We start from the raw sequence: 22,501 nt of genomic DNA on the forward strand, positions 1-22,501 counted from the left end.
GCTCAATTGTTCGGGAGCCTTAAAATGCAGGAGGGTGAAATGCATGCACGGGATAGGGCGCGACGTGCTTTCAATTGACTGAACACACTCGTGCACACAAGCCTACACCAAGTGTGGATAGGCGACCTTGTTTTTGGTGCATTACACATGATTGCTTGAGATTGGATGTGAACGACTGAAGTATGTTTTCATCTATTCCTAGTGCTACCTCGCCAACGAGGAAAACGATGAACAAGTATGAAGGAAAAAGTAAGAATTCCATTTTTGACATGGTACTCCTCAGCAACATCGCTGTGATCGCTAGTTGAAATGTTCGCTGGTTATGTAATCTTTCTTTCAATTGTTCGCTGCTCTTATGTGGTACTCCGTGAAAGCTGATACAAATTTTAAGTAAAACTAACCTTTAAGAAGATGAAAGAAGTGTCCTTTATATGTATTATCCGACGTTACCGCAAAGGGGATGAAGTATCTATTCGTGAACTTATGACAGAAGCAACTATGGAAACTGTGACGGACTTCTTTTGGGCAGCTGTCCTGTCTGAAATCATGCCTCAGGTTAGTATTTTCCTCTAGCTTATGTTATGCGAAATCTGTACTATCAGAAATTAATGTACCATCATTTTATTTTAACAAATGTTTGAGCAGAAGTTATAAATGAAGCTTCGCATCGAATGATTTATCATGTGGTGTAAAAGAGTATGAGGTTTTGGTAAGATTATTTTTCTGTGGTGTAATTTTATGATCTAATAGCAGTCAAGCAGTGTCAAACTATGAATGTTTTAAAGAGACAACTAAAAGCTTCATTATGGAGTAATTTGGGTCCTAGCGATCTTAATTTGTAATTGATTTTTAGGACGTACATTGTTGATAGTAATTATGCTAAGCTCTTTAATATTAGGTTTTAGTCATGAAATATTTCTATTTTGTATTTAGTTTAATTATGATTTTGTGCTCCCACATTAATACAACTCATGTTGTGCCGTCATTCTTACTAAATATTTTATGAGGATCACAGGAAATAAGTATTTGTGCATTTTTTATGCACTATCCATAGTGAATTTGTTAGATATGTACACTGTTTATGTAATTTGCCAACATGATCTCATATTCAAAGTCAAAACCCAGCTTAGGAAAATTGCAAAACGTTTCAGAAATGCTTGCTGAGCTTGAGTCGAAGCATTATGTTTCATTGACGTATATTAAAAAAGGTGATTGCTGCAAGGGTTATGTTTATTGGGGAAACATGATGTTGACTAATGTAGTAGTAGGCAAAACATTTGTGAAGAGTCTCCCTAAAAATGTAACGGCATCAAATATTTATGAACGCCACAAATATATGTCATAATGAAATTACAATTACCTCTTAAGAAAGGATGGATATATATGAAACAAGTGTATTTAGGTATGAAGTATCAATAGCAGGAGGGTTTATGCTGATACAGAATGAATGAAGAGCCACATGGTGAGACATGTCAACATCAATATAGTGCATGTCATAAAATTAGTAGTACATTTTCACTAGAAGTTGATATTTTTTCCTATTTAAGTTAAGGCCCATATCACTTTTTTCTTAGTGTTTTATTTCTCTCTGTGATATTCTTTCATTTTCTTTAAAAGTTATTGCTTATAACTTGAAAAATGTCCAATATTTAGGGACTGGAATGTATGGTGATGGGTCACTGGGTTTGAGATCATAATATAGATTCATGGAATTACTGTACATCTGTCACATGTACCCTTACACCATCATAAGAAACACCTACAACAATCATTATATCTATCATCTACACCCAGTCACCTACTCTGTCCTCCATCACCATCCATCTGCACCACCATATGACTGGAGACTGAAAGCATTAGATGTGGGAAAGACAGATCCTGAACCATATAGGCAAAGAACAAACCCCAAATGGAAAGGGGTAAAAAACAGATCCAGAGTGTTAGGAGAGTGGTCACGTCAGGAGTATGGATATGGTGGGTGATAATCTGCTGTAGATCATTAAGAATGGAGAATATGAGAGCTTTGATGCTCTGTCATCTGTATAGGAGGGGTGTATCCATTCCTTGTGATGTATGTTGAAGTTTCTGAAGTAGTGGACTTCTTTCTGTATGTTTTGCATTGTCTTAAGTCTTCTGTATCAATATAATTGAAATGTGCTTAACAAATGTTTTATTACAGAGGTATAAGTTTGTTGAGTATTCCTGGTAAAGTATATGGGAGGGTATTGATTGAGAGGGTGAAGGCATGTACAGAGCATCAGATTGGGGAAGAGCAGTGTGGTTTCAGAAGTGGTAGAGGATGTGTGGATCAGGTGTTTGCTTTGAAGAATGTATGTGAGAAATACTTAGAAAAGCAAATGGATTTGTATGTAGCATTTATGGATCTGGAGAAGGCATATGATAGAGTTGATAGAGATGCTCTGTGGAAGGTATTAAGAATATATGGTGTGGGAGGAAAGTTGTTAGAAGCAGTGAAAAGTTTTTATCGAGGATGTAAGGCATGTGTACATGTAGGAAGAGAGGAAAGTGATTGGTTCTCAGTGAATGTAGGTTTGCAGCAGGGGTGTGTGATGTCTCCATGGTTGTTTAATTTGTTTATGGTTGGGGTTGTTAGGGAGGTAAATGCAAGAGTTTTGGAAAGAGGGGCAAGTATGAAGTCTGTTGGGGATGAGAGAGCTTGGGAAGTGAGTCAGTTGTTGTTCGCTGATGATACAGCGCTGGTGGCTGATTCATGTGAGAAACTGCAGAAGCTGGTGACTGAGTTTGGTAAAGTGTGTGGAAGAAGAAAGTTAAGAGTAAATGTGAATAAGAGCAAGGTTATTAGGTACAGTAGGGTTGAGGGTCAAGTCAATTGGGAGGTGAGTTTGAATGGAGAAAAACTGGAGGAAGTGAAGTGTTTTAGATATCTGGGAGTGGATCTGGCAGCGGATGGAACCATGGAAGCGGAAGTGGATCATAGGGTGGGGGAGGGGGCGAAAATTCTGGGGGCCTTGAAGAATGTGTGGAAGTCGAGAACATTATCTCGGAAAGCAAAAATGGGTATGTTTGAAGGAATAGTGGTTCCAACAATGTTGTATGGTTGCGAGGCGTGGGCTATGGATAGAGTAGTGCGCAGGAGGATGGATGTGCTGGAAATGAGATGTTTGAGGACAATGTGTGGTGTGAGGTGGTTTGATCGAGTGAGTAACGTAAGGGTAAGAGAGATGTGTGGAAATAAAAAGAGCGTGGTTGAGAGAGCAGAAGAGGGTGTTTTGAAGTGGTTTGGGCACATGGAGAGAATGAGTGAGGAAAGATTGACCAAGAGGATATATGTGTCGGAGGTGGAGGGAACGAGGAGAAGAGGGAGACCAAATTGGAGGTGGAAAGATGGAGTGAAAAAGATTTTGTGTGATCGGGGCCTGAACATGCAGGAGGGTGAAAGGAGGGCAAGGAATAGAGTGAATTGGAGCGATGTGGTATACCGGGGTTGACGTGCTGTCAGTGGATTGAATCAAGGCATGTGAAGTGTCTGGGGTAAACCATGGAAAGCTGTGTAGGTGTGTATATTTGCGTGTGTGGACGTGTATGTATATACATGTGTATGGGGGTGGGTTGGGCCATTTCTTTCGTCTGTTTCCTTGCGCTACCTCGCAAACGCGGGAGACAGCGACAAAGTATAATAATAAAAAAAATAATAAATGTTTTATATTTGCATCGCATTAATACTACAGTTTTTCTTGATTCTCAGAAAATTAGAACACATTAGGAGCCTTTAGTCATTTCTCTGATGTCTGTTTTACATGCAAGGTGCAAAATGAGATACATTTTTGTGCAGACAGTCTTGTAAAATTAAGATTTACTTTCCAGCTATTGTGTATGGTAATTTTTTGCTTTCATCATAAATCTGTATCACTTTAAAAACTGTTTAGAGAATTGTAGCAATTCCTCTTGCTCATTTGTAATGTATGTTGTTTATTCTTTCAGATTTCACTTTTGGCAATAGCTATTGCCTTTATTGGACTAGGAATTCCATTTTACTTCTGCCTCCTTGGTGTTCCTATAGCCATCATTCTTATTTATGCTGTGATTTGGTGTGCACATCTGTTTAAGGTAAGTGTCATAATGTACATTATCTTGAAATATGATGGTCCACTTTCTTTATAATAGTTTCTCTCCAGGGTCTGTTTGTCCCAAGAGCCCTGTGGATTAGAAACCTCTGATCTGGCTTCTGACTAGGTAAATGCCACTCACCTTCTACTATTTAGTAGTTGTGGTCTACAGCTGAGCATGGGTTCACCCTTTTGCTAATCTGTAATCTTTGCTTAATGATGACATGATTGATGATTGTTCCTGTGGGTGAAACACAGACTGTGCTGCCTGCCACACAGTTCTTGAAACCCCAGAATATATGGACTCCTTTCTTTTTCCCAGCTTCTCCCATCCTACCATGGATAAGTTCCTTCCATGGTTTGCTTTGGGTATAGTGTATATATATATCCCTGGGGATAGGGGAGAAAGAATACTTCCCACGTATTCCCTGCGTGTCGTAGAAGGCGACTAAAAGGGAAGGGAGCGGGGGGCTGGAAATCCTCCCCTCTCGTTTTTTTTTTTTTTTTTTTTCAATTTTCCAAAGGAAGGAACAGAGAAGGGGGCCGGGTGAGGATGTTTCCTCAGAGGCCCAGTCCTCTGTTCTTAACGCTACCTCGCTGATGCGGGAAATGGCGAATAGTATGAAAGAAAGAAAGGTATATATATACATATATATGGTGAATTGATTTGATATTTTCTTGTGTATTTTTTTTCTTTTACATATTTAGCATGTTACCATTTTAATTGTAAGTAGTGACATTCCTTTTCCTCCCCATCTGCATCTTGTTGGAATCTAGATGCATCTTTCTATTCCATATTGGCGCCTTCCTAAATTTTCAGGGCTTATGTAGTTGAAGGGTTCAGAGGTTAAATGCTCATTGTGATTTTGTCTTCATCTTTCAGTATTTCATGATCAGACTTTTGCTCCAAAACACTATTGCTTTGCTCTTTTAGCATCCAGTTCAAAACTTTTTGATGAAATAGTAATTTTATTTGTGACTATTGAAGTATCTGAAAGATGGGTAATTTGTGGAGATGAAATGGGGAGAGGACTACAGAGTAAACTGGAGAAATGAATGCATTTAGGCTTTATGTTTATAAGATCTCTCTGTTGTTTTAAAGTTCTTAGGTTGTTTTTTGCATTGCCTTTCCACATAACTGTCCATATCTGTTTTCACACTGATGTACAAATGCTGCCATATGATCTCTGGTATTAGATCAATAGAAACCTTATTTTTCTTCACATACTTGATCTGTGTTAGGAGCATTACTTCTTATAATTCTTTTGATCACTCCAGCCATCCTACTTTAACTTATGTACATAGATAGACAAAAGGATTATGTACTTGACAGGCTATGGAGCTCTATGAAGAATTGAACAACATATCACAGAAATACATGCAAGAACCCTACTGTGGAGTCTGGGTAGCTGAAGTGCTAGAAGTTAGTGAGGCAAATGAACTCAATGCAGTGGTAAATAAGACCAAAAAGGTAAGATATGATTGCTTTACGTTTGCAAGAAAAAGTGTTTGTTGCTACATTGAGTGTTAGTGTTGTAATGAAGTTTGCTTAACCAGAAGCTTAGTTTTGTAGTTTTATAGTTATGACAATATATATATAAGATACAGCGCTGGTGGATGATTCATGTGAGAAACTGCAGAAGCTGGTGACTGAGTTTGGTAAAGTGTGTGAAAGAAGAAAGTTAAGAGTAAATGTGAATAAGAGCAAGGTTATTAGGTACAGTGGGGTTGAGGGTCAAGTCAATCGGGAGGTAAGTTTGAATGGAGAAAAACTGGAGGAAGTAAAGTGTTTTAGATATCTGGGAGTGGATCTGGCAGCGGATGGAACCATGGAAGCGGAAGTGGATCATAGGGTGGGGGAGGGGGCGAAAATCCTGGGAGCCTTGAAGAATGTGTGGAAGTCGAGAACATTATCTTGGAAAGCAAAAATGGATATGTTTGAAGGAATAGTGGTTCCAACAATGTTGTATGGTTGTGAGGCGTGGGCTATGGATAGAGTTGTGCGCAGGAGGGTGGATGTGCTGGAAATGAGATGTTTGAGGACAATGTGTGGTGTGAGGTGGTTTGATCGAGTAAGTAACGTAAGGGTAAGAGAGATGTGTGGAAATAAAAAGAGCACGGTTGAGAGAGCAGAAGAGGGTGTTTTGAAATGGTTTGGGCACATGGAGAGAATGAGTGAGGAAAGATTGACCAAGAGGATATATGTGTCGGAGGTGGAGGGAACGAGGAGAAGTGGGAGACCAAATTGGAGGTGGAAAGATGGAGTGAAAAAGATTTTGTGTAATCGGGGCCTGAACATGCAGGAGGGTGAAAGGAGGACAAGGAATAGAGTGAATTGGATCGATGTGGTATACCGGGGTTGACGTGCTGTCAGTGGATTGAATCAGGACATGTGAAGCGTCTGGGGTAAACCATGGAAAGCTGTGTAGGTATGTATATTTGCGTGTGTGGACGTGTATGTATATACATGTGTATGGGGGTGGGTTGGGCCATTTCTTTCGTCTGTTTCCTTGCGCTACCTCGCAAACGCGGGAGACAGCGACAAAGCAAAAAAAAAGAAAAAAAAATATATATATATATACATATATTTTTTTTTTCTTTCATACTATTCGCTATTTCCCGCGTTCGTAAGGTAGCGTTAAGAACAGAGGACTGGGCCTATGAGGGAATATCCTCACCTGGCCTCCTTCTCTTTTCCTTCTTTTGGAAAATAAAAAAAAAGCGAGAGGGGAGGATTTCCAGCCCCCCGCTCCCTCCCCTTTTAGTCGCCTTCTATGACACGCAGGGAATACGTGGGAAGTATTCTTTCTCCCTTATCCCCAGGGATGACTGTTAATGACTGTAAGTCTCTATTGAATTTGATATATGAATCGATAAGCTATGAATGAGCTGCATGTACTCTTACATTGTCAGAAAAATAAGAAGCCAACAGAAGAAAGAGAGCACAGATAAAATTCTTCTCATCTTCTTAATGTCTCCCCTGAGAATCAGCATCTAGAACCATAAAGATTACTTGTAGTCTTTTAACTTGTTTTCATCCAGAAAGTAGGCTTTATTTATGACATGAATGATATATTTTGTAAAGATATGTGGAAGCAAGATGTCTACGTTTTTTGATATAAAAGATATAACAAATTATTTTATCTTCAAGAAATATGTCCATAATCCTCAGATAGAGTATGACTTCCTGACTGAAAAAGATCTTGATGCCAGAGGTCCAGACTTAGAGGGAAGAAGAAGACATGTTGTGGGAACAGTTGCCATCACCAAATCTTTACACGGAGGTTTAAAGTAAGTCCCAGGTTTTTTGTGGCATATTGAGAGATGACTCACATTGTTCACATTTTCCATGATTAAATTCATGGTACTGTGTTTCATGATTGAGTTCATACAGAGTAGTCCATAAGAAAAATATCAAAGTACACTAAACATCAGTATAAAGTGTGCCAGAAAGGAATTGTGATTACCAGTACATTTGATATCCTGATACTACTGCTACATCACTACCTCCACAGTGGATCATGACTAACTGGGAAAAAGCTACACTCTCAGGAGGGAAAAATAAGGATGAGTCCCATGTGCTGTAGTTATAGGACATCGAGGGTTAAGTAATCAAGATCTACAAGAGGAAGGTACATGGACTGAAAAAAGAGGGCAAATGAGACAGGGTGAGTTATTATCAGCAAACTTCATGGAGAATAAAAAAAAAATGTTCTACATGTTTATAGTGTGAGAAAACAAGGGAACCCAAGAAGCTGCATTGAGTCATAGGGTGTAAGGGGTCAAAGGTTTTAGGAGTATTTGATAATGTGTAGAAAGATAGTTCATTATCTGGGAGGGCAAAAATAGGTATGTTTGAAGATGTATTAGTCACAACAGTGTTTTATGGATACAAGGCATAAACTATATGTGAGAATGTACAGAAGAGTAAATGTATTGGAAATGAAATGTTTAGGGACAGTATGTGTTGTGAGAAGGGTTGTACAGTTAAGCAGCGGTAAGGTAAAAGAGAGATATAGTAATAAGGAGAGTATGGTTGACAGAGCTGATTAGGGTGTGCTGAAATGGTTTGGATATATGGAGAGAACGAGGGAGGATATATTGACAGAGTCAGTACATGTGTGTCAAAAGTGGAGGGGACAAGAAAGAATGGGGGCTGCATTGGAAATGGGAGGATTGAGTAAATAAGATTTTTAGTGCTTGGGGCCTTGCTTTTATCAGCAAAGTATATTTCATGTTTGCTCTTTCATAACCAAAGCTATGTGTCAGAGCTTGTGATTTAAGGTTAGTGGCTTTTACCTTGCTTTTCATAAGAGTAAAGGTAGCAAAATGGATGTTTTACATTTGGCAAAACCTGTTTTATTATATTTTTGTTTAGATCTGGTTTGTTGTGTGGTTCTGCTGTTAGAAGAGGATTATCCAAAAGGGAAGGTCCTTTCTTTAATATTCTAAGGTAACCTTAAGATTCTATCTGTAGGTGAGAAATTTTATTTTGAATCATGAAAAGCCATTCCTCAGACAGAAATAAAGATTTTTTTTTTTTTTTGCAAAAGCTAAGATGGCACAAATAGTTGAGGCCTTAATCAAGGCCATCTCATTAATGCTCTGTATATGTATGTGTCCCTAGCCTGAGCCAAGCACCCATTTTATCACACACACCCCAAAAGGTGGATGAACAGTTGAATCAATTTTGGACCAACAGGTACAACCAAGATTTAAACCTATGCGCTCAACCCTGGGTGGTCTATGAATGTGTCACGGTTTGGAATGATAACCATTACACCATGGAGGTCTATTTAAGTATTCTTTCTTTTTATTTATTTTTTTTTTTTTTTTTTGTTATAAAATTACCATTTCTTAATCCCAGATAATAACAGCCCCAGGGCATAGACACTAACAATGAATGAATGAAAAAGTGAGTGAAGTGTTGCTTTGCACCACCTCACCTAAGAGCGGTGATGTCGTGGGCTTGGGCAGATTGTTTTATTGTCACTGAGATCTGTTAATGATCATCTGGCCTCATATATTTGATAGTGGTTGATGTGGTAATGAATCCTCAGTTTGTTGGTGAAATAGCACTTTTACCCTCATAAAGCAAATGATCTGCTCAGCTTGCTACCATGGCTCTGTCCATGGTAGATATGTGATTTTTCATTGAAAAAATTTGGTTTGTTTGATTATGTCAGGCTCATGCAGCTCTGAATTATTCCAGGTTTTTGTGCTGCTAGTATGATGGAGCTAATCTCTATATGCTTGGGCTACTGTGCTTTCATGTGATTGGGTGTTTGTTTTGATAGAATTGATTTTTCATGCATCATATTTTTGGCTGGGATTCATTCTGCTTTTATTTGAGTAAGGTCAGTTCCTAATCATTTTGCATGGTTGCCAAGAGTCAGAAGACTGGCTAACTTCATTGGCCTTTTATCATTTCTTATTAAAACCTTGTGCTTGATTGGTTCATCTTCTTGGACATGTACATTTAAACATAGAATTACATGATTAGTGTTTTTTAACTCCTTTTGGCACATGCATTCTGTAATCAGACCACATCTCTTGGCCGTAATCGATTGCTCAAGAGTCTTATGTACTTCGCAGGGCTTGGTTGCATCGTATGGCAGTAAAGAAAGCCTATAGGCGTCGTGGAATTGCCATGAGGCTTTTAGATGAGGTCATCCAATTTTGCACAGATCATTGCCTTGAAGGAATTGAGCTTGTTACAACTGAATGCCACTATAAGGTAAGTTGAACTTGCCACATTTTAAGAGAAAGGAAAGATTACACTATTGTAGTATTTGATGAATGCTGTCATTGTGCATTACACAGGAAAATTAAGTAAGGGCACAGTTTGATTACTCTGTCCATATAGTTTATAGGGTGGTAATCAATTTTAACCAGGATGGGCTTTGGAAAATTACATACAAGTACTTAAGTCATTATGAGTCTTAGCACTTCAACTGTCTTCCTAAAATATTTTAACCTAAACTTCCTTCTGACTTCACATTTAGGTATAAAATCCACCACATTATTTCCATATTCTTTCTTCCAGTATGTTGATACTGTATTCTCACTCCTTCCATAGCATTGTATAACCCTCTGTATTGAATCTTGGGTGTTATCAGACTTCACCTGCTTATGGTTACACCACAAGTGAGTACCCACCTCTGGGAAGACTGTGTCAACACCATTGGGTAGAAAGGAATAATCTTATCAAAAATCTTGATATTTCTAAGGAGCACATAATTTTCTTGCTCCTAATTAGAGTGTAACCTCAAAGCTACTGGAGCCCCTTAAGAGGGGTCCTGTGGTTGCATATTGAGTCCTGCATTCTTTGCACTTCCTTATTTATCAGTTTAACTTTTCTAATTCCTCACCTCCATTTGATTGCCCCAGGTAGTCATTTACAGTTTGATAGCTCTCTTAGTATTCAGTTCCAAACTTAGATTAAGCATATCTTTTTAAACTAGCTGTCAAACCCAATGTTCCATATAAGTTCATTCATATAGACTCTTTGTATCATATTCTTCAGCAAGAAAATAAAGCTCAAGAAGAGAGGATTCTGTAAAATTCATGTTTACATTTGTGGTACTAAATCAGCCTTTTAGGGTGAGGATTTTTGAAGTATTGCTTTTAAAAGGCAAGTATCATCTTTCAGTTTAGTTTAATTTTGATATATATTTCTATTCTAAGTAGTGTTGCATATTAAATCTTGCATTTCATATAAGAGTCCTAACCCACCTTTTTCATTACAGGCTCGGGAGTTGTATTACAAAAGAGGCTTTGAAGCACAGCATACTTACTTCAAATACTATTTCAATGTGCAGCAGCCCATGTATATGTTCAGTTTATCTTTAAAACCACCCAAGGCAGAGCTTGCAGATATTACTTCTTATTAACTCAAAATTAGTATAATGGAATTGGTGCATATGCTTTAAAACATATGAAGCTAACATTTATTTTCAAGATGTATACAGGTATGGTTTTTATTAATTTATATGTTAGTGAATAACTGAAATGTTATTTACTTCAGTGTCTTAGGTGAAAGATAGAAAACTGTAAATCTTTCTCATTAATCAGGGGAGTTTTCAGTGCTTATTGACTATTCTGCCCTTTCATCACCTGTCACATGGAGGGAAATTCTTCTCATTACTATCTTTGACATCATTCATTAAAAAGGGGGAAAAATTGTTTACTGATGAAGGAAATGTAGTGCCTTAATATCATGCTTCAGATGTTTAGTTTTATATTGTTTCAAATAGTCTGATATTGTCATTCTCATGGCTTCTGTAACTATGTCTATATTTGTATCGTGCATGAATAATTGACGTAGGTATTTATATCATGTATTTTATTAATATTTCCTTCTTTCATATAAGAGGATTGTATGAAAAATAGTGAATAAGCATTGATTATGACTATGCTTTTCAGTTGTTACAGGCCTACCAACAAGGCTCCAAACATTTGTAAAAAAAAAATTATGCTGCTTTAACTGTCATGTTCATAAGTCATTTTCCACTTGTTGCTTCAAGAATAGAAATGAAGATACAAAAATTGCTCACTTTCAAAGATAAGTAAAATTTGAAAGTAGTAGATCATGAAAATTTTGAGAAAATTAACCTAAAAGGCTGAAGCTTGAGTATTTGCCATCACCTGTCTTTCAAAACCATTTACCTTTTTTTCTCAATTTTCTCATCTTCCTTTGCATAGCCATCTCTACCTTTCAACAAGTCAAATACCCCAAAATCCACTCCAGTCATACATCCCATAAATTTAACTCCCACACATCTGTCTAACATGCCTTCTTAAAAAGTATCAGACTTTCAAACAGGCATACATACATCTATCATTTATTCCTTGCAGGTTATACAGACCCCACCTGCATATGGTTACACCACGAGCAAGGTGTCACTATCAGTAATGTTGTATTATTATCAGTGAACATGAGAAAGTATTGTCCCCCAAGGAACTCATTACTCCAAAGTCCATTCTCTCCCTGCTCCAGTGTGGAATGCAACCTTGCAAATGCATGAGTCCTCTAAATGGATTTTTTGGGGGTTTTGCAATAGTCTTTCAGTCATACCATACCATTTGCTGATTCCTGCCTAAGATAGTTAGCACAAGGAACAGACAATTGAGCTTTGAGAGGAAAATTCTTACATGGTTTCAGTTTTGTACTTCTAATAATGATTCATCTATTTCTTTCAGTTATATCCAACATCACACCTTGATTTTAGTGATTGCAGACATGCTGTCTAAGCTTCTTTACAAGGAAATATTCATTTTATTTCTGGTTTTGAATTATTTTTACATTTTTGTTTTGTTAACATTTACAGATTTTTTGTTACTTTTGTTCTAGACTGTACTTTTCAAAATGGACTAATAATGAAGTATATGTAGCACATGACAAACAGAATATTTCCCACACATTTAGCCAGTTAGGTAGCAATCTAGTAGAAGAAAAGTACTGGGTGACACAAAAAGACCTTCATGTTGTGGGATTGAACATAATTTTGGTTTCCCCAGTAGTTTATGTTATTAGCTTATATTAGTACAGAAAGCCTTTTTCCTTTTTAGCTCATTGAAAATTAGTTTAGGTTATGTATGAGTGAATTAAGATTCCCATGCACCTGATCTGTCCCATATAAATGAAAGCAAAGCACATAGAAAATATGTTCAAAATCCCATGATCAAGATATAATTTTGCACATTGTATTCAGATCAGGGCGACACAAGTCAAATAAATCCTCTGTTCTTAACGCTACTTTGCTGACATGGGAAATGGCATATAGTATGATAAAAACAAAAAACTGAGGAGTACTTTATGATGGTTTGCCTTCATTAAAGCTGCAGTCACCACATTCTTTGATACCAAAATCAAACTTGGAAGGCTTGTAGCAAGCAGTATTAAAAATTGCTAAAGCCTTGGACACTAATGTATGATGTGGCCATTTGTGTCAGAATGCCCATAGCAGCTTGGAATACTTGATGATATTAATCTCAAAAGTCAAGAATCCAAGCTGTGGTAATGGGTTGAGAAGCATGTGGTATGACTAGATAGAATGAAGAAAGTAACAAGGAGTTCATGTGAGAGATTTGCACATGGAAAGACTGCGAGATGGGGAGTTTACATAGATGGTGTGTGACAGTGTAATTGAAGGGGTTGGTGTGAAAGGAAGACCACTTCCAACATGGGGAATGGAACAGAAGAGTACTGAAGGGAGAGAAAAGAGGGAAGAATGCATGGAATGCTGTATGTGGGGGAGGAACATAAGTATGGGGATAAGAGGACACTCTGTTTCTGTAGCTATCCCCTTCATGGGAGTTCCCAGAAACATGTGTCAGAGATATAGATAGATAAAGTTTTGTTTTGTTTTGATCTTGATTTAATGTCAGTTCATTTTATTCATTATTGACAATTACTGGGGATAGGGAAGAAAGGATACAACCTATACATCTGCAAGTTGTAGAAGGAACTAAGAGGGTCGAGAATATATGACTGCATTATTACTTTCCAAGAAAAGAAAACAGGAGGGGGCCAAGTGAGGGTATTTCCTATGAGGTCCAGTCATATGTTCCTGATGCTACTTCACTACTGTGGGAACAAGCATAAAAGAAAGTATCGTGATAGAATTGTCAAGTAACATTCTCCCTTAAGAATAATATCACTATGGAATGATTGATTGTATCAGTAATATGAAAAAGTATAGATTGACGTACTGTGTATAGGCGAGCTAAAGCTACTAATAATACCACTGCTGGTTGTGATTCGCATTTGAAATGGATGAGCTTTAAGGAATCTCTGTAGGCTTCATTATTATTTAATCCTCAAACATTTCACTGTTAGTGGATGTTCACCATCTTGCATGATAAGTCCGAAACTTAGTTTATTCAATTCACATGTCTGAAACAGAAATGAACCAATGATGGGAAAAACAGCAACTCTATTATGATTGTTCCCACAGGCTACTGAGGTTTATGAATCTGCTACCCTAAAGGATCATTCTTAATCTTGCTGGGAAATACTATGTGATGCATGATTATACTTAATTGTTTTTTCCACAATGAAGTTTATCAAATAAAAATCTTTTAAAGAAACTTAATTTTATTTTCCACTTTAAAATCACTCGTAAAAACACTACAAACAACAGACTTGAGCTCTAAATGGAATGTGGTAGACCGACATAGACTTTAAGAATACTTTTTCAGTGGTTACATTAATTTAGGAAAGGTCTGTGACAGATCTAATTGGAAAGGCATACAATTTAACTGATTAACGTATGTTAAACAGAATCAGTGAAGATCTCAGCATTAACTCAATAATCAAAAACAATTTTAAATGGATCTGTAGTAACAATGTCTTGCTGTTCTTAATAACAAGTCAAAGATGAACAGTGAAAATTCTGCATGGGTAATCATATAACTATAAACCAGTGAAACAAAAGTGAAATAAATATCAGAATGACAAAATTTTCTCAGGTGCATTGCTGGCTAGGAAAGAGACAGACCAAAATGAAACCATAACAATTATCAGGTCCTTCATGGAGAGGAAAAAGCTTCAATAGCCTGTAGATAGCCATGAACTTGTGATGCAACTGTGGTTTGAGATGAACTTCATGCACAGAAGCTTATTCTGAACAGGATTCATGCACTTACATTAACTGTATTAGCAAATCAGGGGCTGCTACTATACTTCAAATGTGGCCGGTTCCCAAAAAAGTATTGCATTAAAATTCATAACAGGATTCATTAGCAATCTCCAGTAAATTGCAAACCTAAGTTGTCTTCATCATAACTTTTAGCATGAATACAGGTACATCTTCTTCTGATGTCAGAAATATGAAATTTGCTGTTATATAAATACTGACATGGAATAAAATACTCTAACAGTGAAGTGGAAATGTCCAAAGAGGAATGCCTACAGAGGAGGAATAAAGAAGTATGGACTGTATTCATCAGTGTATCAGATGAGCACTCCTTATACATGAACTAATAAAGCTGAGAATAAATAATTCTATATACTGAAAGGATGAAGCAAATTTCATATTTCTTTTGTCTAAGTACAAGCAAGTGATAACTGATCCATTACTCTGACTATTAAACCTCTATGTAGAATTCTTCAACAAATAATTTCAACAATGATGAGTCTGACATTTAAAATTGAGAAGCCTGTTGGTAATTGTGGTGTTTGGAGAATACTTTACATTTTTCATCTCACTGTGACAGCAGGAAGAACCACAAAGCTGAATAAGAAAAAAAAGTCATCAGTGTCAACAGCATAAAAATGCAAGGTGACCATTGTGTCTTAAGATTCTGCATGAGCTATACAAATGTAAAACCAGAAATGGTAGAAAAGGCAGATATATATTTCAATAAGAACACGTTTTATGGTCATCTTAAGAAAAACCTAAAGATGTTGCAAAAACCTCATGTTAAAAAATACAGATATATGCCTCACTAAAAAGTATGAAAAAAAAAAAATTACTGGACAGGAGAAAGAACACTAACCACATATCTCCTTCACAATACAGAAGGTGACAAAGAGAAGGGAGTAGGGAATTGGAAATTCTGCCAACTTCCATTACTACTTTTCAAAAGAAGGAATAGAGAAAGGATCCAAGAATGGAATTAACCATAAAGCTCAGTTATGAGTTCTTGATGTCACCTCGCTGAGATAGGAAACAGCAAACATATGAAAGTGTGTTAACAATGTACTCATCCTAAGACCTGCCAAACCATCCAACTCCCCCTCCTCTACCTCCCTTTATCGCTGCTGCCTTCAGAATCCAATCTGTCTGAAAAGTTGATCCATTACAGAATTAAAAATACCCCTCAGAGTGATTTGACTAATCAGTAGCTCCCTAGCAACATCAAGCACTCACCACCTACACAACAAAATAGATTCTTCCAGTATAATTTCACTTCCACATACTTGGCATTCAGTTTTTTACAACAGCACTTGACCTTTCTCATTCAAACTATACTATACACCAAAGTAGAAAGAAAAAGCTTACCCCTGCCTCACATTTAAGCAACCTCTACTCACAGATACCCCTAACACTAACAAACATAACACTGACATACAAATACCCACTGAATTGACTCAACAAGCACCAAACAACCACCTTCCCAACTAAGTCTTCAATACCAACCCACCAGACAAACATGCATTTGCAACCACACTCGCCATACATGAACCAATCCCTACAATACAAACATCAGTTCAACATATCTCAAGCCTCTTCATGCTCATGATGCAACCACCACAGTGTAGACAATTACCACTTGCTGCTCAATTGCCCCTTGCTCTCCCTACATATCACTATACTTTATGACTTATGGTCTCATCTGATGTGGCCAGACCTCTGAGTGCAGCAGTACCCCTATAAACACATAGCAGCTAGAGACTGAGTGTGAACAAATGTGGCCCTTTGTTCATTCACACTCAGTCTCTAGCTGTCATGTATAATGCACAAACCACAGCTCCCTTTCCACATCCAGGCCCCACAAAACTTGCAATTGTTTACCCCAGATGCTTCACATGCCCTGGTTCAATCCACTGAGAGCACGAATATATATATATTTTTTTTTTTTTTTTTTTTTTTTTATACTTTGTCGCTGTCTCCCGCGTTTGCGAGGTAGCGCAAGGAAACAGACGAAAGAAATGGCCCAACCCCCCCCATACACATGCACATACACACGTCCACACACGCAAATATACATACCTACACAGCTTTCCATGGTTTACCCCAGACGCTTCACATGCCTTGATTCAATCCACTGACAGCACGTCAACCCCTGTATACCACATCGCTCCAATTCACTCTATTCCTTGCCCTCCTTTCACCCTCCTGCATGTTCAGGCCCCGATCACACAAAATCTTTTTCACTCCATCTTTCCACCTCCAATTTGGTCTCCCTCTTCTCCTCGTTCCCTCCACCTCCGACACATATATCCTCTTGGTCAATCTTTCCTCACTCATTCTCTCCATGTGCCCAAACCATTTCAAAACACCCTCTTCTGCTCTCTCAACCACGCTCTTTTTATTTCCACACATCTCTCTTACCCTTACGTTACTTACTCGATCAAACCACCTCACACCACACATTGTCCTCAAACATCTCATTTCCAGCACATCCATCCTCCTGCGCACAACTCTATCCATAGCCCACGCCTCGCAACCATACAACATTGTTGGAACCACTATTCCTTCAAACATACCCATTTTTGCTTTCCGAGATAATGTTCTCGACTTCCACACATTTTTCAAGGCTCCCAAAATTTTCGCCCCCTCCCCCACCCTATGATCCACTTCCGCTTCCATGGTTCCATCCGCTGCCAGATCCACTCCCAGATATCTAAAAGACTTCACTTCCTCCAGTTTTTCTCCATTCAAACTCACCTCCCAATTGACTTGACCCTCAACCCTACTGTACCTAATAACCTTGCTCTTATTCACATTTACTCTTAACTTTCTTCTTCCACACACTTTACCAAACTCAGTCACCAGAGTACACATACACATACAGAGAGAGAGAGAGAGAGAGAGAGAGAGAGAGAGAGAGAGAGAGTTACTGGATTCTACCTGCTTCATTTTACACCACAAGTGTAAAGTCTCTTTTTAGAATGTTTATCTATAACATATTTCAAACAACCATTTCACTAATTCCCTATTTATTCATTCTAATGAAAAGATTTTTCATTTAAGGAACGTAAAATCATAACCAGTCTACCAAACTGATCAAATTCTTTAACATGGTGTTATTTCCCACCTATGTCACTGCTGAATGAAATGTGTCATACAATAATGTTTATGAAAAAATTGACGTCAAATATTCAGTTTGCTTATATTTTCTAAGCATTCAGTACATGAATTTAAAGCATTCCAATACATGAGCTAAAACAGCACATATTTAACAACAATACTTCTGATACTAACGTAACATGGCATGTATAAGTATCCTATTATGATTGTATTAAGTGCTGACATATGTCTCAATTAATCTTGTTTTCAATACTGCTGGAAAGACTTCTGGTTATATATACATCACTTAAATCACCCAAAATAATCATTAATCATCCAGGACCTGACCCACAAAATCTATACCTCTTCAATGAGGTATAATATAGTTTCAGTAATATCAGTCCTAGATAATTAATGTTTAAGCGTAGTTTATCTGAGTATTGCCACCACATATTTAGTACAAACAAGCAGAGATAAAGTAATAGTAGTTCAAGTTAAAAGCCAACAAGATGAAAATTACAATCTGTATTTATTATTCAAAAAGGTTTGGACTTCATGAGCAAAAACAAAACCAAGCACTCAGTGATTACTGCCAAAACCAAGTTGCAAAAAACATAAAAATCACTAGCCATTAGCATCCAAATAAGGGTAACTGTGTAGGGTTAAGAGCAAACAAGAACCCCACAATGAGCTTTCCAACTTGAGATAAAGCCTCACAATCAGCTACACATCCATCACAATTATTTCTTTCCTGCACTAAAAACATATGCACTATACTATACAAAGTATATCTGAAGTCTCTTTTCACAGTAAACACAAACATTAAAAGAGCTTAACAAGAGCAAATGAGTGTCCTGAGCCAGCTCCTATAACCTGTAGGTTTCCTGGAAGTAGAACTCTTGTAGGCTGATGAATGTTATTTGTTGTCCCATTGCCACAATTGCCATGCTCATTCCACCCCCAAGTATAGAGCAAACCATCTTCACCTGTGCTCCCCGTTATGGCAAGATTGTGTTCTGACCCACACGCCACACCTCGTATACTCTTGTTCAGGCTTAGGCAACTTGGGATATATCTGTCAAAAAATATCTGAAATGAACTTGTATAACAAAAATTCTTTGATCTCTGAGACTTTCCAATCTATGCCTTGGCAAAGTGAACTGATGGAAACATTGCTCAAATGCCTCTTTCAAGACAAATGGAAACATTACACAGCAAGTTTTCAGTGAAATAATGCATAATGACCACACTGCCACTAAATGTAATAGGACTGTCTATTCAAGGTAATTGCAGGGTGTGAGCTGGATTCATGTCAGTCCGAGATTAACAAAGAGACTGAGGACTTCTGTGGAGATGTAGACATTCTACTCTGGATGAGCCTTTGTTCAAATTGTGTAAAGTAATGCTACATGTTTGACGGGACGACTGTGATGTTAAGGTTTTGTAATGTGATTATGATGTTGTTTCCATACTAAAGGACCTTCATGTTGAGGTATGCCTCAGGTAATAGGAGATTGTCTGCTACTTACCTCCTGCTCTAGGAGTCCCTTCTATCCATTTCAGGCTCCCACACCACTAAAAAAACTGGCTATGTACAATTAAGTGGGACCATAAAGTGTTACAATGTTGTGTGTGCATCTACATGTCTATCAGCAGAGAGAGCAAGACAACTGAGCAGTAAGTGTTTGGTGTCTCTGTTGTGGTAGGTGCAACATGGACATGAAGGTTCTTTGGATATGATGAATCAATGTTTGTCATATTTTAGAGATGGGTGATGTTACAAGCATATATGGGAGTGTTAATCATTTATGTCTGGAAAGTGTGGTTTCAGGTGGGTGCATATCTAGTGGGCCTTTGAAAATATACAAGGGGAAAGACAAGGGTTTTTGTGGGGGGTGCTATTTCATGTGTGGTAGGATGGTGACGGGAATGGATGAAGGCAGCAAGTATGAATATGTACATGTGCATATATGTACATGTCTGTGTATGTATATGTATGTATACAATGAAATGTATATGTATGTATATGTGCGTGTATGGGCGTTTATGTATATATATGTGTATGTAGGTGGGTTGGGCCATTCCTCAACTGTTTCCTTATGCCACCTTGCTGATGTGGGAGACAGCGACTAAGTATAATAAAAAAATCATACATTTGCCATTTCTCGCATCAGCGAGATAGCGTTAAGAACAGAGGACTGAGCCCTTGAGGGAATATCCTCACTTGGCCTTCTTCTCTGTTCTTCCTTTTGGAAAAGTAAAACCTGGAGGGGAATATTTCCAGCCCTCCACTCCATGTATATACCATGCAAGAAAAATATTTGTAATCATTGTCATTCCTGCATTACTGTGAATGATTAAATGTTCAAATATCCTCTATTCAGTAATTCTATCAATTTGCCTTTACAATTACCCTATTCCTATTTACATGATTTGGATTCAATACTTACACACTTGCACCATCTGTTGAAATTAATTTCATGTAAATGGTGTTCCCAACCCCAGCCCATGGTGCTAGTAAAAGTACAAAACAATTTCCAGGAAAATAAGATTTTTTGCTATTGAAAGATGTATAAATATTTTTGACTGATTCCTGAATGAAAGGTATGCTTTTCAAGCATGTCATTCATGAAATGGTGGATTTCTAATGCCCAAAACATATTATCAACACATACAAAGAGTAACACCATTACTAGAGGCCTAATCCTTGTATCATTCTGCTTTGTCCCCCCTTCAAAACCTCATGTCATACTCTTATTGTAATGAATTGAAATTTCAGAATCATAACCAGAGCTTTAACTTGCTTATAATACAGAAAAAATTAAATATATCTTGAACAAACCCTCAAGGAATAAGACTTTTACCTGTAGCGCTTATGAAGAACTTCATATGCCGTGGTGTCTGAACTAGAGTCCTCTTTCTCATCCTCCAAAGGCCCTAGCTGTCCATAGTCAGCCCTTCCCCAAACATAGACAGCACCAGATGTTACACCAACTACACAATGAGTCCATCCAGCTCGCAGCCACATCACACGTTCTCCACCAAAGTAGTTATGAGGTATTGTCAAGGGGCATGTGAAGTAGGCTACATTCCTGTTCATTTGCAATGAAAGGCCCTCTTTAATAGTCTCATTTCAAGAAATATGCATTATCTAATATATTAATATGGTTCTGGTAATACAAAAAGAAACAAAACACAAAGTTTTATTACATTAACCATAATGTAAAAATATAAAGTTATCCACAACAAACATAACAAATAAAAAGTACAAGACAGATCCTATGAAAGACTTTAAAAGAAATTCCAACCATCTTTAATAGTCTTATTTCAAAAAATATGCATTATCTAATATATTGATATGGTTCTGGTAATACAAAAAGAAACAAAACACAAAGTTTTATTACATTAATCATAATGTAAAAATATAAAGTTATCCACAACAAACATAACAAATAAAAGTACAAGACAGATCCTATGAAAGAATTTAAAAGAAATTCCAACCATCAAAAGCACATGAAAGTTTTAGATGACATGCATCACAAAACATTGAAGTTATTAGGTACAAATCTTACTCACAGTGTTAAATAATGGGTTATTCTTTTCAAAACAATTTATAATATTCAACTTATTACATAACTTAAAATAATCATCCACCCTTATAACTCTTTTGCATACAGAAGGCTCAATCTTTTTAATTCCTCATCCAATAACATTCTGGAACTAAGCCCCCTTAAACTGTCAATATGATCAATCTTTTTCCCTTATCTGTTCTCTCAAACTCATACCATCTTATCTAGTTTTTTATACCCAAGTTCACATATCAGTACCATTTCAACATCCTTCCTCTTACAGTATTTTGCAATTCCTTTCCGAATGATATTCTATTTGGACTAACTTCAAAAGTAAAAAATCAACCAACTATGTGCGATACTTACTAATGGGAAGAAATGTTCAGTAAACTCAATGGTAAAGATATTCAAGTGATTGTCTAAAAAGGGAAAAATAAATCCCATAAGCTTATCATACAATCCCAGAACCCCTTTTATGGGGCTCCTGCAGCTTCTGGACTGCATTTTCACACAAAAGCAAGGAAACCATAGAATCCTTTGGAGTGAGATTGTCTTCAATGAGACTGTATGCCTTTCTGTCTATTCAAGATGATACAGCCTTGTTGAAGAAAACTTCTCACTCACAGCATAACCACTTGTGGACTGAGGCAAGCAACACTAATACCAAAATACATCATGCTTTTCATACATGAAGCCCTAAACTGAGCCAGCCCCTTTTAAATAGGGAATGCCATCCCATAATAACAATTGGTTGCAGATACTGAAGTTACACGAGTCTCATCCTGAACATAAATTACCTTGCAAAAATGTTTATGTTCATTTAAAATGACAGAGGGCCAATTAAAATTTTTCTCTCTATTTACCTAAGTTTAACTCTATTCTAATAACCCTCAAGCTGTCAATTTTCATATAATATATATGGAACCCATTAGACTGCTGAATATGATGGAGATAGAGTGAAGTGGTATAGGCATATAAAGAGAATATATTTGGAAAGAAAAGTGTTCATGATTTCTGCGAGTGAAAACTAACAATACAAACTGATGAGGTCAAAAGACAAAATGTGATAGTACAGGTAACAGAGGAAAAACAATGCACACATGTA

At 37.3% G+C, this 22,501-nt stretch overlaps 2 protein-coding genes across 5 annotated transcripts in view; one reads left to right on the top strand and one right to left on the bottom strand.

The window, feature by feature from the left end:
• The first annotated feature begins 76 nt into the window (after positions 1–76).
• LOC139762477 (uncharacterized) lies at positions 77–16,309 on the top strand. Of its 2 annotated transcripts, XM_071687399.1 has the most exons (6): positions 77–555; positions 3,964–4,089; positions 5,422–5,559; positions 7,261–7,379; positions 9,684–9,825; positions 10,838–16,309. In XM_071687399.1, exons 1-6 carry the CDS (start codon positions 412–414, stop codon positions 10,979–10,981), a joined length of 813 nt encoding a protein of 270 aa, XP_071543500.1. In that variant the 5' UTR covers positions 77–411; the 3' UTR covers positions 10,982–16,309. The 2 variants fall into 2 exon arrangements, with proteins under 2 accessions (XP_071543500.1, XP_071543501.1); XM_071687400.1 differs by lacking the exon at positions 5,422–5,559 and having other exon boundaries at positions 199–555.
• Positions 14,170–22,501, bottom strand: part of LOC139762476 (secretion-regulating guanine nucleotide exchange factor) — a 21,982-nt gene continuing 13,650 nt past the window's right edge. For all 3 annotated transcript variants that reach the window (XM_071687397.1, XM_071687395.1, XM_071687396.1), the window contains exons 7-8: positions 20,692–20,919; positions 14,170–18,902 (exon numbers count right to left, since the gene is read on the bottom strand). In XM_071687397.1, the coding sequence (XP_071543498.1) occupies positions 18,650–18,902; positions 20,692–20,919 (481 nt within the window). In that variant the 3' untranslated portion in view covers positions 14,170–18,649. The remainder of the gene's footprint in view (positions 18,903–20,691; positions 20,920–22,501) is intronic.

The sequence above is a fragment of the Panulirus ornatus genome, chromosome 43 (genome assembly GCF_036320965.1).
Source record: "Panulirus ornatus isolate Po-2019 chromosome 43, ASM3632096v1, whole genome shotgun sequence".
Classification (NCBI taxonomy): Eukaryota; Metazoa; Arthropoda; class Malacostraca; order Decapoda; family Palinuridae; genus Panulirus; species Panulirus ornatus.

What these genes read in the sequence shown, in the direction of transcription:
- LOC139762477 (XM_071687399.1), top strand. Translation starts at nt 412, where the DNA reads ATGAAAGAAGTGTCCTTTATATGTATTATCCGACGTTACCGCAAAGGG. An exon ending in TCTTTACACGGAGGTTTAAA is followed by an intron (nt 7,380 to 9,683) that starts GTAAGTCCCAGG and finishes TGTACTTCGCAG; the next exon opens with GGCTTGGTTGCATCGTATGG. An exon ending in CAACTGAATGCCACTATAAG is followed by an intron (nt 9,826 to 10,837) that starts GTAAGTTGAACT and finishes TTTTCATTACAG; the next exon opens with GCTCGGGAGTTGTATTACAA.